Source organism: Halyomorpha halys, unplaced genomic scaffold (assembly GCF_000696795.3).
Source record: "Halyomorpha halys isolate HHAL.00 unplaced genomic scaffold, Hhal_1.1 Scaffold386.1, whole genome shotgun sequence".
NCBI lineage: Eukaryota > Metazoa > Arthropoda > Insecta > Hemiptera > Pentatomidae > Halyomorpha > Halyomorpha halys.
This window is the reverse complement of record NW_027114263.1, coordinates 752,577-771,035: the sequence shown is the minus strand read 5'-3', so window position 1 is coordinate 771,035 and position 18,459 is coordinate 752,577. Positions and strand designations below refer to the sequence as shown.

At 31.1% G+C, this 18,459-nt stretch overlaps 1 protein-coding gene across 1 annotated transcript in view; it reads left to right on the top strand.

Annotated features, from left to right (window-relative positions):
• The window catches only part of LOC106682051 (uncharacterized), a gene marked incomplete in the record, with an annotated part of 32,151 nt that extends 21,805 nt beyond the window's left edge, over positions 1–10,346 (top strand). The window contains 3 exon segments of the mRNA XM_067051481.1: positions 36–171; positions 2,631–2,765; positions 7,806–10,346. Of these exon segments, the coding sequence (XP_066907582.1) occupies positions 36–171; positions 2,631–2,765; positions 7,806–7,966 (432 nt within the window).
• Between the last annotated feature and the right edge of the window lie 8,113 nt (positions 10,347–18,459).

Here is an 18,459-nt window from a genome sequence, read left to right as displayed (position 1 = left end):
CAACATTTTTTTATTACTATATTATTATTTTTTAGGCCCCACGACCAGAAGTAGTTTTAGTAGTATCCCGTAATAAAGGGGATGTTATAGAAGAATCATGTACACCAAAATACACATCTACAGCTGTGCGTACTCGGTTTTCAGAACAGAAACTGATAAATACTTCCAAAGGTAAATTGTGATTTTTTTCTTACTTTTGTTTATTTTACTTCTTACTAGAGAGATGGACAATAATTCTTTAAAAAGATTATGTTTTTTCAACTTCAAACTGTCAAATTTCCAATAATTTTTTTTAAAAAAATTAAATAAATATAGTTATGTATATTCATATTGTTGAATTTTTTAATCCATTTTTCCTAATACTTTCTGTGATCCGAATTCCCTCTGCAGTTAGTTCGGATTGCTGAGATTACACTATACTTATAATATAATTACAAATACTTAACACAATAATGGAAAATAAATATAGATTCGATTTTATGACCTTGTACTTGCATGTCGATTTATTTTAACATTAATGATTTCTGCTCATAAGAAATATGTTCAAATGAAATGAAATCACTTATGAGTTAAATTACATATATTTATAATTGCAATTACTAAAGAATGAATTAATTATAATTGTAATTACTCTTAGTTAACATCAAGAAATAATTTGAATTGAGAATCAAAATTACAATTACAGTTAGTGTATGAAGTAATTGCAATTACTTTTACACAATTAAAGTAATTACTTCAGTGTAATTGTTCTTCAAAACCACTAATTTTTTATGTTTTAGACCATTTAACGGTTATCTTAGTCTAATTACAGTGCAACTAAATCATGTAATTGAAGAAAAACGTTTTTTTACTTTTGCAGTTATTCCTGCCCAACTCTGCCATCGATATTATTATCAAACTTATTTTGGCAAAATGGTTAGATATTTATTTATATTAGATTTAATTTATTTCATGAATTAAAAAGCAAAAGAATCAAATGGTTTAAATTATGCCAACCCTGGTTATAATTGTTTGTACTCCTGTCATTATTATCAATTGCATTGTCCATAGCTTCAAAAATAATGTTATTATTTCTAATCAAACCCTATTACAGGCCTACCATAGGCATGGTACAACTTTATATTTTTCTATGACTACCAGCACAAAATTGTGTCAAGATGAAATTATTTACTTTTATTCTAAAAAAAAAAAAAAGTATTATTGTAAATAAGTAAAAACAAAAAGAAAGTAATTCCTACTAAGTAATAATGTACTAAAAATATGATGTAATGTTATGCAATACAAAAGCAACTATAATCAGCTTGGTTACTTCCAATATTCTGTGGTATCTATATTTTTTGTGCGATACTAGTATCAATACATTCTATTGAATACTTCAGAGGTATGTATACTTCAAGTCCTATACTTGCACTAGTGATTCCAGTATCGTCTTTTTTAGTCATCAGCAAGTACAAGCTGCAATTATCGTCATCGGTACTTTTGGAATATGTTTGACCTTTTTGTTCTTATCAGCTTTTAGTTCATCAACTGTTAATACCCGTATTGTGAGTATCAATATTTTTGATACGATTCTCCTGTGAATTGATGCTTCAGTATCATATCAGAAGGAGTATCCATACTTCAGTATCCTATCGGAAGGAGTATCAACACTTTGGTGGTATCACAAAATCTCTACTCATTATTCAGTGACAGAATGATAAGATTTTGGATCACTGTTTTGATATAAGTGATAGCCTTGGTGTCACTCCACATGGTGTTCTGCTCACACCATGAGTTAATTTTATGGCATGATGAAAAATTGAACTGGCTGGATATCCAAATCATCCTGTCAGTTCATTTCATCCACATCATTTTCCTTGCTGACCGAACAATAATAGAGTGAGATAGCTGGATTTGAACATATGGAGCAATCATTTATGGCCATCTTTAGAATCATTGATGCTTTTACTCATCGAAAGTTTATCTGTTTGTGTGTTCATCAATTTTTCCATTATTATGTAAGTATTATTACTTAGGAATGTAATTAATTGGAGGGTGAGAAAAATATTTGTGTTATTAATTTATAGATTGATATTTTTTTCTTTTTTAAGTATAGTTCTATTAACAATCAGTGTCAGTGAATTGATTTTACATAAATATAGATTTTGTAGGATAAGTTTAAATTTCACAAAATTTTAATTAACATAAAATTGTTTCTTAATTTATAATACTTGAGATATGTTAGTTTCAAGTCTTTGCCAAAGAATATCCTCTTCTGGTAAATTACTGTTTTGTTGCATATGTTTCTGTGTGGCAAAAATGTGATATAAATTAATTATTTTGTTTGCTATGATATATTTGTATTCCAGATGGTAGAGTTTAGGATCATAATAATGTTTCTTGAACACGATTTATTCAATAATGGTTCAAATTCTCATAATTACTGTGAAAAAGGAAAAAGATATACCAATAAACAACCATTTTCTTGTGTTATAGTTAAAAAAAATACACATGGAATTTACCTAGAGCTAAAATTCACTAATGAACCATTAAAAATATGCCTTTAAAAACATACTAAGGAATACTTAAGGATAATGAATATTATGAAAACATTTTTGTTACCATCTGATTTTTATTAATTTTTGTTTTAGCAAAAGATACAAAATGGGGACCTCCTGTAGTAGTTACTTTAATCAAAGATGGAACTGGGCTTGGATTTAGCCTTGAAGGTGGTAAAGACTCTCCATATGGTGATTTGCCTCTGACTATCAAAAAAATATTTACTGGTAATTTTTTCGTTTCTATGTTTATACTTTGTGTTGTACAAAATATTTATGAAATATTATATAAGGAGAAAATGGTTAGGGAGGGAAGAGAATAGGGTCTGTGGAGAGAAATCAGTGAAATTTATTTTTTATTGAGTGCCAACTTTCTCCCTAATTTTTTTTATTATATTAAATACTAGTTACTGAGTTTCCAAATCCAGTGTTTATTTGTTCAGCATTTAATTCTGCCTTCAATGTCCTCCACCCATAATTTGGGTTTCTTTTAGGTCATCTTACTGGACCTATCTTATTTCCCTAACTTACAGATATATCCTACATCTTATTAAGTACAATTAACTGTAACATAATGACTATTCCTTCCCTAACCCACTTAATAATTACTTTATTTTTTATTTCTATTTATTTATTTTATCTTTCTACTGTTCTTTCTTCCTAGCCTTTCTCCATATCTGAATATACCATACTCATTACATTTTGTTTTTATTTATACTTCATACTTTGTATTCTTTCTATTTTTTTATATTACATATTACATTTCTTTTACTGTATTATCTCCATTGTATTATTATCTTTTAATTTTACCATTTCTGCTATGACTATCTGGTATTTTTACTAATTCTACTTTTTATCTCCATTATATGACCATCTGTTAATTTTAATGCATCATTATTCTTATAGTTAGAGGGCAGAAAATGGTGAACCATTGACCAACTGCTAATTTAATTCTACTACTCCTAGGTCAAATTGTATAACTGTAATTTATATTTATTCTGTAGTTCAGATTGTATTACTGTTTTCCTCAATATAGTGAAAGCAGGAAAATAAAAACAAATTCAAATCTTTATCCCAGAAAGGATTTTAGTTTGTTTTTCTATTTAAAAAATTTAATTTCCACCTTACATGTTAAATAAAATATTACACAGTGATTATTAAAAACTTTTTTATTTAATAGATTATATAGTTTTTCCTCTTACATTTTTGAATTAGATCATATCTTTGATGTGAGTATCATTTGAGTAGGTTCATATTGGACACTTTCTATGATTCTATTAATAAAATTACTGTAATGTAACTTTCAATATTAATCTTGATTAAGCTATAATTATCAATAAATTATTAATAAAAATATTGAATTGGTAGGTAGATCCCTAACAAGGGATACCATTTTAAGTTCTTTTCCTCTGGACTAATTCATTTTTTCAAAATAGAGTGAGCTTTAATTTACAACATCTATATATTTATATTGTATAAATCAATCATTTCCAGATGGGAACCGATTTTTGTGAATGTATTTTCTATTTAGGATTAATCCTTAAATATTCCTCTACCTTCTACCTAATAGCTATATAATATTCTCTTATTACAATAATAGTAAATTAGATTGAAACTAGATGTTTTCTATTAGATAATTTTTCCATGGTTTCATCTCTAAAATTGAGCTCCAGATAACAACAAAACTCTTTTTTTATTCATAAACTCAATACCTCTCTCTATATATATCCTTTCTCAGGTCTCTGGATTTTCTAGCTGCTCACCTATAGGCACCTCTCTCTCAGTTACTTTCAGCTCTCTATCCACTTTTTGGTCTCCTGATCCTCTTCATTCACTGTTCTTTCTCAGTAGTCCAGGCATTTGAAGTTTTCAAATTTTGGATATGTTTTTGAGGTGGCTAAACAGGAATATAAATTCATTTTTTGCCTTAATTTTTTTCCCAGCAATTAAGTAAGCAAGTAAACTCCAAAAAATAATCTTTTTTTTGTTTTGCCGCCATAAGATGAGAAGGTGTTTAATCCCATCAAATAACGCTTCTTGTGCAGGAGAGAAGTAAGTAAAGACATTGAAATGTCAGACTACATATTCTTAACATTCTTCCCATAATATCCTACTTTTGCGATTCATGGACCCTCACTACTAAATACAAACAGCTAATTCAGATTATGTATATCTAATTCTTATGCATGGTTTAATGAACAAGGAGAGACTACATGAGAAATACCACAAAAGTAAAAACTTGGATATAAGGTCAACTGAGATTACAATAGAACAGAATTTTTTTTTATATGTTAGATTAATGCCAGGGGAAGAAGGCCTCAAGGAAGTCTCAGGAAGATTTGGCAAACAGGAATCAGAAGGTGGTTATGGTATTAGATTGACAGAAGAGGAATTGACTGGAGGAGGTAGCAGTAGATGGTACTGCATCAGAATTGATGGATTCGGCTCTTCAGACATACACCTCACTCTGGTAGAAGAGGATTTTAGAAGAACATAAGATCATTACTTTCTTCTTAGAAACATTTGCCTATTCTAAATTAAACAAGAGTTGATCCTCTACATTTGTTTATATAATTAATTAATGCTTAATATTTACTGTTGTTCAAACTAAATTATTTATATTATATTATCAAGTATCATCAATTCTTAGCAATCAGCATACTACAGTTTATACAAAAATCACTGACAGTACCATCTCCTTAGTCAAATTTCCCTTTAAGCAATCAGAAGCATGCTAGAACAAAATTATTGCTTCTCTAAATTAATCAGTTCTCTTCTTTATTATTTCATAACTGTTCCAAATGTCCACTTTAGAACCTCTTTATTTTCTACACCAGCTGAACCTCTCTATCCATCAGTGTCTAAATAAAGTATGTTTTCATCTTTTGAAATCTTATGCCCATTTCTGTCCCATATTATTTATGTTTAGATAGTCTATTCCTGTCGGCATTTTTAAAACCATGAATCCAAAATACTTCTCATTGGCTGATTGATCAGACTGGAAATCTATCAGCAGGTCTACTGAAGTTCCACGAAAGGCAGGAAAATAATTGGATAAAATAAAGCTTGATGGGATCAGGGTAAGATCTTATTTTCTCTCAACCCTTTGACGATTGAATTGAGAGATAGAAAGTCTTCCTAAGAGATGTAATTTTAGGAATAGTTTTGGGTGATGTAATATTTTTTAATCCTCTCACAGCTCCCTTTTTATTGAGTAACTAAACAAGTTGAGGCAAATTGATTGTGCTTTTATTTATTTTCTTAAATGCGATAGTCAATTATTATTCTACCATAAAATTAAATTAATAAAACTATATGTATCACTCACTTAATTAAATAACAATTAAATTTATTTTTGTGACATAATTTATGATATTTATTATTTTCTTGTAATTATTAACATTATTCATAATTTGAATTAATATGGTCAATTATTTATATACAAAATATAATAGTACTGTATGCACATAATGTATAATTAAATTATATTTATTTCATATAATAAATATCAAATAAAATTGTCGAGGATTTACAATTCACAAGAGTAAGCTCTAGGTATCGTGCTTCTATAAACTGAAATCATATGGGTTATAAAAATAACATCTATGGGTTATAAAAAGTACTCTACTAAATTCTATAAAACATCACTAGATACTGCTGAGATCAAAAACTCTTGAAAGCATTTCCTTTTTAACCGTTAAGGAGTGAGGAAATGAAAAATTATAATAGCAAGTAATTCATCCACACAGCACTACTCCGTACGTCCTACTTTAGTAGCTGTGTGTTCCTTGAAACCACAAGTAAATAAAAAGTTGTGACCTTTGTAATATTTTTAAAAATTATTATGATTAGTTTACTAGAGCCCAGAACAAGAACAATTCCACCTCCCAAAGAAATAGAAAAACAATGTGTTTCTACAAACTATGAACACAAAAGAAATTTGTTTCTACGAATGTTCTATAATTTTTTAATTAATACCATTAGTATAATTACATCAACTTTATTCATAAGTTCAGTAACTTTATAATTAAAAATCTAAAGAATTATGTATATACATTGTAATAATCAAAAATTATTTAAAGTAAAATAAAAAGAATTTTATTAGTTTTAACTAATTTCATATATAAAAGATAGCTTGGGTTCAAATTAAAAACTTTAACATTTAACTGATAATAGAATTTTATTTAAATTTTATGACATAATAGACTCTTTTCTCAGGGTGGGTTACTAGGCAATCAGAAACAGACGGCATTTTACCACTAATAACACTTAAACTTAATTAATAGCTATTTTACAAATACAATAAATTCCAGTTAGAAACAAAGCTAACCAGTTACACATCTTCCGCTGATAATTGTTGATCTCTTCTTGTCGATGATGCTATATCCAACTCCTAACCATGGCTTCCAGTCCTTCCCGCTTCTCTGCCAAACGGACATCTTCTCCCCAAGCCAGCAAAATCAAGAGTTCCTGCTTCCTCTCCTCTATCTTCAATGTTCACTGGTCGAATCAAAAATAATCTATTGCAGTGCAATCGCTCGGCTTCACTTGCTATAATCCACGATGTAAATAGTTTATTGATAATTGTTACTTTCTTCCATTTCTTCTTTGATTATTCCTTTTTCATAATTACTGCATAGAAACAACAAAAGTTGAAAAATTTCAATCCATGTTCTCATACAATTCAATGAACACTTCAGAAGGACGCGACCGCCATCTTTCTTGTTTCTTGAACAGCGTATTTATTTTAGACAACGAAAACTGGTTAGCTTGTTTTTTGATTTAAAATAACAAATAAACAATACTGAAACGATATACATAAAATAAAAAAATAACTAAAATCACTTATATATAAATATCAACTATTGATTAAAAAAGAGGATATTACTATATATATATTAAGGAGGTCATGGTAGCAGCGTGGTAACGAGCCTGTCTACCAACCCGAAGGTTACAAGATCGAGTCCCCAGCCCTACCTGGGATTTTTTCAAGCACATAAACATGCAATACTCACTCACAACCTCCTCCCAGGCATTTGTGAGACCCGTAAGCCAATGCGTGGCACTCACAAAAATAGGCGTGGGAGTAATGAACCCACCTTATGAAAACCTCGTCATGAGAAGTGTGCTGTATTTCCTATGTACATCGCGCGAGGACTTGGCCCTCTATGGTCTGTCGCACCAATAACAATAATAATAATATATATAAATATATATACTACATCTATATTTAGAAATACTGATACTAATAAAAATACTGTTGGATAGGTGGATGTGCAGAAAAATGTGGAAACTTATTTGCTGGGGATGAATTACTTTCAGTGAATAATATTGATCTTTGTCAATTATCAAGAATTGAAGCCTGGGCTTTGATGAAAAGGTTACCTGACGGAGAAGTGAATCTCAACGTCCGTCACCAATATTCATAATCTGTGTCTGACTTCTTTAACTTTTTATTTTAATTTCTTATTATTCTAATGTTTGCTGTGTTGTCTTTTGTTTCATAGATAGATACTAATTAATTAGAAAGTAAATAAATTAACAATGTAGCTGTTGCATGTAGCATTGAGTTTTATTATATAAAATTAATCATGAGACTGCCTCATGAATCCATTGATTCATATATTTTTTGTTTATATAGCATTTATTACTACTCTACTTGTAAATTAGTTGTATAAAAGAGCTTTGTTTGTTAAGTATAAGGGTATATATTTTTCTCATCTATATGAAATATTAAAATTGTGTGAATATTTCTTTAAATTATTATTTTAAAAAATAGTCATCCAACTAAGTCTAAGCATTGGCTAGTGAAAAGCTTATTTTTTTTTTTTTTTATAAATATATAACTGCAGGCCAGAAAATTTATCCAACTAAAAATTTAATAACATTTTTCATGAAGTTAGCTGTTTTATGATGTATTATGGGTTATTTACCATATATATGTTTATAAAAAAGGATATATATACATATAATAAACACTTTTATATTTGCATATGTTTATTTATATAATGTATTATTTTGTATGTTTTGATCCACAAATATCAGAAAGAAGGCCTCCTAAATTTATACAAATGATATTATGGAATATTTTATTGAGTTCTTTTATTTATCTATTTATTTATTTATTTTTATTTTTGTTGTGAGGACGAAAAAACTTTTAGTCTTATCAAGTTAAATTAAAATATCAAAAAAATTGTTTAATCTATTCTGAATCCTGAAAATGTTCTTAAATGTTATTGTTCATGATGTGTATATTAATTGTAAATATTAGTTTTTAAAACAAATAATCTGTTCAGTTATCTCTTCAGATTACAAGTATTTATAAAGTGTACCAAAGCTGTAGAAATTTATGAAGTTAATATAAAGAAAAAATCAGAAGAGTCCCAAAATACGTTTTACTGTGTTATTTTGAAAATTCATGTACACATATGTCAAGAAATGTATTTTTTAAAGAATAAGTGTCCTTTTGTGCACCTGATTTGCTTATTTTCTACTTTCTATTGTAAATTATGTTATGTAAACTTATAAACAAAAGAATAAACAAAAAAAAAAGCTAGAGAAATTGCTGGCTAGCTGGTATTTGGATTATTATATGAACTACCTATATGTTGCATTACCTAACAAGCATTATTTTTAGGTTCACTAATTAATAGGGATTAATATTTTTTTTAGTCGAATAAAAAACTCAATTTAATTTCTTACCAATTTTATATCCTCTAATTTTTTGTATAAATATGAGAACTCTTAAGGGCTTAAAACTCTGAAATAGTTTTCTAATAAGACAAAGCTTTGCAATATCATATTTGATTCAGCAGTTTTTACAATACTATATTATTTCATTTACAATTTATATTAAGCAACTTTTTATGATATTATACGTAATTAGTGAATGTAGAATCATTAATTTTAACTAATTTTCAACTTCTTTTCTGAAATATACTCATGATAGAAATATTTCCAAAAACAAAATTGGTCCTTCCAAGTATCTTATTTTTCAAAACCCGTTTGTTTTATTTTTTCATATCATGGATATCGGTTTTACTATCAGCAACCTACTTTAATTGAACTTAAAGTTAATGATTTGCTTGAGGTTCCTCTAAATAAATTTTTATATGTATAGTTTTGTTTTAATGTTAAATTGTGTTTTTTTTAGAAAAATATTTTAAACTTTATCCTTACGTAATATTTTCTACCTTATATTTTATCCTCCTGAAAACTAGTAGTATATTACTATGAGAAAATTATAAAATTAATTAATCCAAAAAAACAAGTACCTGTACATTTTAAAGCTATTTTTTGGCATATAATTAAGATTCTAAAAAACCTTTTTGTTTATCTAACCTATTAATTCACAATGCTAATAATATAATATTCTAGAAGTATTGCACTTGATATGTATATAATTAACACGAAAACTAAAATTTCATTTGATTTATGTAAACTCAAAGTACTTCATTTATGTTACACTTTAATGGTGGGATGTCTTGCTAATTTTACAATGCAATTTCCAATAACTTGAAAATAATTTTACAAGTAAAGAAGCAATCAAATATAAATATAATCTCATTTTATTGTTAATTTTTTATTTATTTTTCAAAAGATATTGATTTTAGTTTATTCTAGAAGAAGAACTCTGATAATACACTAAAATAGTTAGTTCATTTAAGGAGGCCTTTTTGATTATAATGAACTTCCAATCATATAAAATATATTCTTAAAATTTTAAAGCAAAAATACTATGTTTACTGTTGTTTAATATAATATTCTATCTATGTTGTATGTTTTGTGTATATTGAAGTAATCTGTGATACCAACAAAATTATTAAATAAAAATAATTTTTTTTTTGTATTTTCTATATCCTTATCACTTTATTTAAAACTAACAGGAGGTTTTAGAATTTTGTGCATAGGAAGGAACATTCTGGTTAAAAGATTTTTGCTATAAATATAGAAACTCTCTAGTGTCTTACTCACAAAGTCTATAGTTACCGAAACCCCAGAGACAATAGTCAATGCAATGCATAAAGCCACCCTAGAATGTGCTATAAAATCAATTCCCCATGGTCAAATAAAAATGACCAACCATTTTAAAATTCAATTCTTATGTAATGACCAGCAAAAGGCTAAAAAAACTAAAAATACAACTCATCTCATCAGATTGAGGTAAGACTAGGTAAAGCTCCAAAGAGAAATCAAGAGTTTTAAACATTCAGCATATAGACATTTAGTTATTTAGCTGCACTTCAGAAAAGAAGGCACCTAATCTCACTGATAATCTTTTCTCTAAATAATAGTGACCCCTAAAATATAGCACCACGTTTATGGTGACGTAAAGACATAGCCAACATGTTATGTAAATATCAGCCACACAAGAGGTGATAAAACAATTGCCAAAACTCTTCAAAAACAACTATGGGTATGATACCTCAATGAACAAGCCCACCAGCTCTTCAACTGTGATTTCACTGTTGTAAAACTCAATCTAGCTCTGTACCAAACCAAGAAGCTAAGTGCTACTGTGATTAATGAGACCTTCCCTGAATTACTTATCCATTTTGGATAATCTGTGAAGGAAACACTATTAGTTGTTAGAAATCTTACCAATGAAAAAACTTGTTCCCTTCAAAGTGGAGGAAAGCTGAAACCCCCCCCCCCCAAAAAAAGGAAAGTCGACTCAGTCAGCAATTAACTACAACAAAGCTACAAATCTGTTTCTCTTACCAGGTCTTGCTGCAAAGTGAGGATGATATCTGACTCATTCAGGGCGTTGAATCACAAAGAATCATTGATGATACTCATAGTACAAGAGTCGGGAAGAAAAAAAGGTAGTTATCTCACCACAATTTTTGATTACTTTAATGAAAACTATATATAATTACTAGTAAAAACTGATGAGTCTGCCAAGTATAGGTAAGGGTAATAAAAAATGGCAGCTGTTTCAAAACCTTAAAAAACATTTTTAGTTTTTAAACAGTTTTCATTTGGAGCTCTATATCTTAAAAACTACCAAAACACTAGAAAATCTAAAAGAACATAATTTAACGTAGAGTAAATTTGCTGAAATATTAGCCCTAATAGAGCTATTTACGTTGCATCGTTCTCGAGATATAGCTCTTAAAAAGCAACATTTCTCAAAAATGTACTGAAAGATTAGTAGTTAGTCAATTTATTTTGAGAAATCTATATCTCAGGAACTATGTGACGTACAAATGTCTACTAGCAATCAAATTAAAGCTAGTTTAATGTACTATAAAGTACATCCATAGTTAAATTTACTAGAAAATAGTTAATGTTTATCTTTGTAGGAGTAGTAGTGTTTATGATATTTGACAAAATAAACTCACAAAATGTTAATTTCTAGTTGTTCGTATAAAATGTTTAATTTTTTTAAAAATATATCTCTAGATCCATAAGACGCACATATGTCTGCCAACACTCAAAATAAAGGAAATTTAACTTACTATAAAGTAGTTTATTACATTTATCTTCGTAGGGGTAGTACTTTTTATGATACTCACATATAAATATAAATTTGGAAAATGAAAATTTATCCGAACAACTATAAATCAATTTATTTTAGCAAATTTCATGAAAACTGCTACTCCTATGAAAATAAATGTTATAAACTACTTTATAGCTCATTAAACTAGCTTTAATTTGAGTGCTAATAGACATCTGTACGAAAGATGGTTTTTGAGATATAGATTTTTCAAAATAAATTCACTAACTACTGATCTTTCAGTACGTTCCATACAACCTTTTTATGAAATGTTGCTTTTTAAAAAGCTGTACCTCAAGAGCTATTGAACGTAAATAACTCTATTAGGGCTTAAATTTTAGAAAATTTACACTACTTTAAATGATGCTTTCTTAGATTTTCAATTGTTGTTGGTAGTTGTAAACATATAGAGCTCTGAATAAAAAATTAATTATTTTTAACATTTTGAAACAGCCGCCATTTTTTATTCCCCGTACATATACTTGGCAGACTCATCAATTTTGATTAGTAATTATACATAGTTTTCAATTAAGTAATTAAAAATTGGGGTGAAATAACTGCCTTTTTTCTCCTGTTGGGATCTTCTACTATCAAACTGGATTCCCCAATCACAGAAGCATTATGGATAACATTTCCTTTACATAATATGATAAAAAGACATTTATCACAGAATAATGTCAACAATTTGCAATTCTAATTGACTTCAAGGCAATATATGACACCATCTGGTGATCCTTGCCTATCCATAAACTAGTTAATTACATAATATCCAAAAGCCTATTCAAATAGATCAAATCATTCCTATAACAAAGGCAAATTTGTCTGAAGTACCCTAACTATACTTCAAAATTTTGAATTCAGAAGCAAGATCAACCCTGAGGAGCTATAATAAGTTGTGCCTAATTCGATGATCAATTATAGCGTTAATGGTGTGCAATATGCACCAGTTATTCAGGCCTTTCTCTACCCTAACAATCTTCTTACTTGGGTAACTAGTAGATGTTTTGTCACCCTGGAAAAATGTTTCAATGATGCTTTCATGAAACTCAAGCTATGGGCTGAGCGAAATTATGAGGAACTAAGCACCATATACTACTCTTCATTCTTTCTACTAAAATCCTTAATAAGACTCTTTTCTGTACTTATTCAAACCTTGAGGAGAATAATATCTCAAACTAGGCATTTCACTTGACTGAAGACTGACACGGAAACCCTCATAGTTCAGTGTGGTGAGAAAATTGGGCATGGGTAGCGAAAAAATAGGACGCTGGCCAAAACCTCTTTAAAACTACTTATAAATCATGCATTAAACCAGTTCTCGTGTGTGGGCATAAAGTCACAATCATAGCAAGCAACAGTTCTACTTACAAGTTATATATCATACAGAACACCACTTTAAGATCATCACAGGTCCTGCATAAAGCAATGGAGAGCATATATACCTGACATATTCCTCATTGGCTCTCAGTCCACCACTCAGAGTTTATCCCACAACTCACTGACTACCAGAGACAATAGATTGTAGGAAGAGATTAAATAAACTGCTTAACCGAGCATCTCAAGTTTCAAGGGATCCATATTAATATCAGTGGCATTGAGGCAGTAGATAAACTAGCTAAGCAGGGATCAACTTTTCATTCCCCATTTTGTCTTCATCTGCCAAAATATTCCCTGAATTAAACAGCACCTCACAGAACTGTCATCAGAAAGTGGGAGAGCCTAGTGACAGATGAGGAACTTCCCATAGCTATTAGTGTGGCCGCTTTCAGAATGAAGGCGCTTTCAGGATGAAGACGACATGATTACCTTGCTGCATATCTTCATCTGAATGTATACTTCTGACACTGGAAAGTCAAATGTGTGAATACTATACCTTAGACAGATAATCTTGGGCTCTGTCCAGCTCTGAACCACTCCCAAGAATGTAAATCCAAACAGTATGCTAAAGCATATTTGTACTTTCTCTGTGACACTAAATGGTTCATCAGCCAATGGTGGAGGTTGGCTAGTAATAGTGGTAAAAATAAATGATGAAAACCATTGTGAAGGTTAATTTATGAATAATGAAGTAAAATGTTCAAATAAGTTAATAAATAATAAAGGAGGCTATAGCGATAAACATATAAACAAAAATAAAGAAATTTATAATGAATTAATATCTAATGAAGACAAATATGATGATAAGATAGGTGAACAAGAAACCAATTCTAAAAATTATATTACAACCCATGAAGAAAAAATAAAATGAAAGAAGGGTCATTTTAATTTATGGTTTTTAGTGCCATCAAATATTATGAAGAAATGGAAGGTCTTAAAAAAGACATTGATACAACTGATTGAGAAGTTAAAAGTTTTTCAGAAGGTTTAAGATTGAAATTAAAAGGTGATATATACTGTTTCAAAATCTGATCCAAATGAGGATACTACTGAATAAATAGACTACATTATGAATGGCTCAGCATATAAATATAAAAAAAAATGGTGATAGTCCTTACAAGGATCAATTTTTTTAGTAAGTGATATCTCAATATAAAATATTCTATCATAAGTGGAGAGTACAACTATACTCATTATGGAATATTCCCTGCAATCATGCTTTGTAGAAAATAATGTGAATATTTACTTGATTATGTTGTTTTCTTATTTATTTATTTTTTTTAATATTATAAAAATATGTTGAAAAGAAAATGCGAGAGACGTAAATCAACAAAGTTTGATAAAATATATTTTATACATATTAATTCACTTATGAATTACTTACCCAATATTGTCAATTTTAAGTAAGTATTTTATTTTTTCGATCGTCTATGGATTCTTACCCGTTTATAAATCTGTTGTATATAAATAACTTACGTGCAGTCGGGTGACAATGATAAATTTTATTCCTATTTTATTTTACTCCTTTATTCCTCCTTTTAATCTCCCTTACACACATTTTACGTTACAATGAGGGCTGATACCGTGCCAGGTCATCCCGCAACTCCCCCTACCAGTTTCTGAACAGGCCTCATAAACTCATAAAATTCCAAAACTAAAACCCGAAATACATAAAAAAAAAAAAAAAAAAGATGACTTCACATTAAAAAAAACAAAACATAATAACCTCAATACTTCCTACGACTTAGAATTATTACTCTCCAAAAACATCTTCACTAAAACTACACTTCTAGCTCACAATGAGATCACTTTTCCCAGAAAATTAATCTGCTCCCGACCTAACACCGACTTTTCCTGGGAAAATGTCAGACTAAATTGTCGAATTCTCTGAAAGACGTCCCTCTATGCTCCTCTTCCGATTTGCTAAAGACGAGAAGGTAGACCTGGCACATGGACACATCGTCCAAACCTCGTAAAAATTCGCCCATCAATTGCTGAAAAGTGATCTGGGCGTTTTTCATAGTGACCCCTCTCAAACGTGAAGGCCGTTTTGTGTTGATCTCGCGGATGCATCGCAATTTGGTGATATCCTGCTTTAAGATCAAGTATGCTGAATATGACTGCCCCTCCTAATCTGTCTAGAATGTCTTTCAGTCTCGGCATCTGGTACTTTTCATCTACTGTGTTATCATTCAGTTTTCTATAATCTATTACCACTCGGTATTTTTCAGTAGTTTCCCCTGGCAGACTCTTTTTCTTTACCACCAATAAAGGGTTATTATACTGCGAGGTACTCTCCACTATACCTTGTGCTTTTAAACTCTCTTAAACAAAATTCTGCCCGAATGTGTTGTCGAAGCGCCTGTGGATATCTCCTTTCTTTCACGTACGTAATCATGTCCCGCTTTAGTGGGATATCATGGACTGTTTTACCCGTCTTCCCCAACGTTTCTCTCTCCTTAAAGAATTCGAGTATTCTCCCATTATTTCCTCCTTCCAATTACTCGTCTTATTAACCGCTCCTACCCGCAGTGTCCCTCCCCTTACAAGCCGTTGACAACTGAAGTTTTTCTGTCTCAACCAAATATCCCATCGGTTCCCCACTATTAGATAAAGATACAACACCCACATTCCTTATTCGCGCCCCCACTTTTGCAAATAAGTGGCCTCCGATAATAATCTGATACTTGCGTGGCATATTTGCCTCTACATGCATTATCAAATTACCTCCGCCAACCCCCCTATTCACCCAGGTCCATAACGACTTCCCCTTCCACGCTACAGGGTCTACCCAGGGTGATTAATTTACAATGACATACATTGGGCTGGCATGTCCTCTTTCTGTTTCTCAGCTTCCTCAATATCTCTTGACATATGATAGTATTGCAGCTCCCTGTATCAACCAAGCACTTTACTCCTCTCTCTTCAGGATAGGCAGGCCGTTGATCTCGTTCCCCACGTTGCAACTCTCCCTCATGCGGCCGCTGCTTTGTAGATATTCTCCTCAGATCCCGTCGGTGGATCTTCTCCTCCCTTTCACTCTTCTCTATCCATTTCTCGATATGCTCCGCCCCCTTGTTTCTCCGTCCTCCACATTTGTGCCCGATGCCTCCGATACTTCTGAGACGTCACTGCTCGACTCGTCTGGCTTATGAGGCCCTCTTTTTTGCTTCACTCTCTGCACGTTAACTTCCATAGGCTCTCCTAGGAAAGAGGTGGCTCTTTCCTCCAGTACGTATAGGGGCATCGTCTCGCTATTTGGCCCTCATTTCCACATTCAAAGCTTCGGGTGCGAGGACACTGGTTCATCAGATGACCTGTTTTTCCGCACCGATGGCACCTCCGCTCTTCCTTCCGACCGCTATTTTTCGGCTTGGCCTGCTTCGTCCTTCTGTCGCCTGAATGTGCTTTAGGATGGTCCCCTTAATTCTGCAAATTAATGCCTCCTTCAACGAAACCGCATCATTCCGAGCTAATAGGTCCTCCGCTACCTTGGCCTCCGTTCTTCCTACAATGTGGTCGCCGCCTTTGAGGAAGTGTTTCAGCTAGCTCACCAATCTCACCTCAGAATCGTTTCAAGTCCGACATGACCTTCCGAAGATCTTGCGACGTGGCTGTCCTCACTTTTAACTTGGCCAATACATTGGCTGGGCTTGAGCTAACGTAGTATCTGGTAGTGGGGGCAATGCCGGAGCCGCTTGATTAGGCAGAGGGAAGTTCAGGACTTGCGCTCTTACCAGCAGTTGCTGTTCTCCGTTCATCATGTTAAAATTAAATTTTTCACAGTAGAGGAAATGAAAAAATTAAATTGACCAAGAACGTGAGAAAAACAAAAGAAAAATGCAACTTATAATAATTGTCCACCAAGACAAAACAATGATAAACAAAATTTTCGTCTGAAGAACAAAGAGTCCAAAAAAATAAAAAATAACCAGCGCACAGAGTTCTCGGCTTTCGGCACCACCTGAATAAAGATCAACCTCATTTTTAAATGTTCTTTTACTATCTTCATGTTATTCAAACTACGTTAATGGTTCAGTCCCTTTGTATTCACCACTAGATTCTTCATCAACACCAACTATATAGTCTTTAACAAATACAGATGTTTCAGTGTCTTTTTTTGGTTTCAGGTACATAAGTAGCATAAGTTTTCATATTTAAATCAACCTTCAAGTTCACTTTTTCCAACAATCGCAGTATCATTCTTTACAATTTTCACTTTGTCTTTTGCAAAAATTATGTATCCACCGCTCTGTGTTGTTATATCCACAGATGACAAGTTTCTGCTGAGATATGGGACATACATCACATCTTTAGAAATAACCTCAAACAACCCGTTGGCTTTAAAAAAGATGTTTACTTTGAATTTCCACATTTGGAAGTTCTCAGGTCCTGTCAATGGCTCAATGTGATGTATTTCATTAAAGCTGTTGAGATCCATTTTATATTACTGCTTGCACTTAAGTGTTTTTACTTTATGAAGTATTTGAACTCAAAAAAAGGCTACCGACCTGTTTTTACAGTCTCACTACAAATTTTAATTTCGCAAACTGCCTGGGCCCATAACCTGTTGAACGTGGGTGGTGGACACAAATAAAATGTTTTTTCTATTTTATTTGTTACGGCTATAGTGAGCACAAAGAAGTGAACACAAGCACACAACAAAGGCTTGACTTCTAGTAGCCAAATAAAGAACATAACGACTAATTGACGACGAACTGCAATCGTTATATTCACAATTTGCCACAGAGCAACTTGTATATAATAAAAAAATGAATTTTCACATCACACTTTAATAGAGCTCACTCAGATTTCTGATCTCTAACGAGTAGGTGAGTTATATGTTTTATTCCTTTTTTTCTTATCCTTCTTTCACCCCCTTTTCATTCTTTACTTTTTTTCTTATTTTTCCTTACCTACGTTATTATTTATGTTTAGATCATTGGTGTAACAACGGAATTGAGAAATAATATGTAATCTTACGCAGTGAGGTTCTGGTTTTAAGTAACACCAACTTGTTCAAAAGGGCACGTTTTATAACCTGAA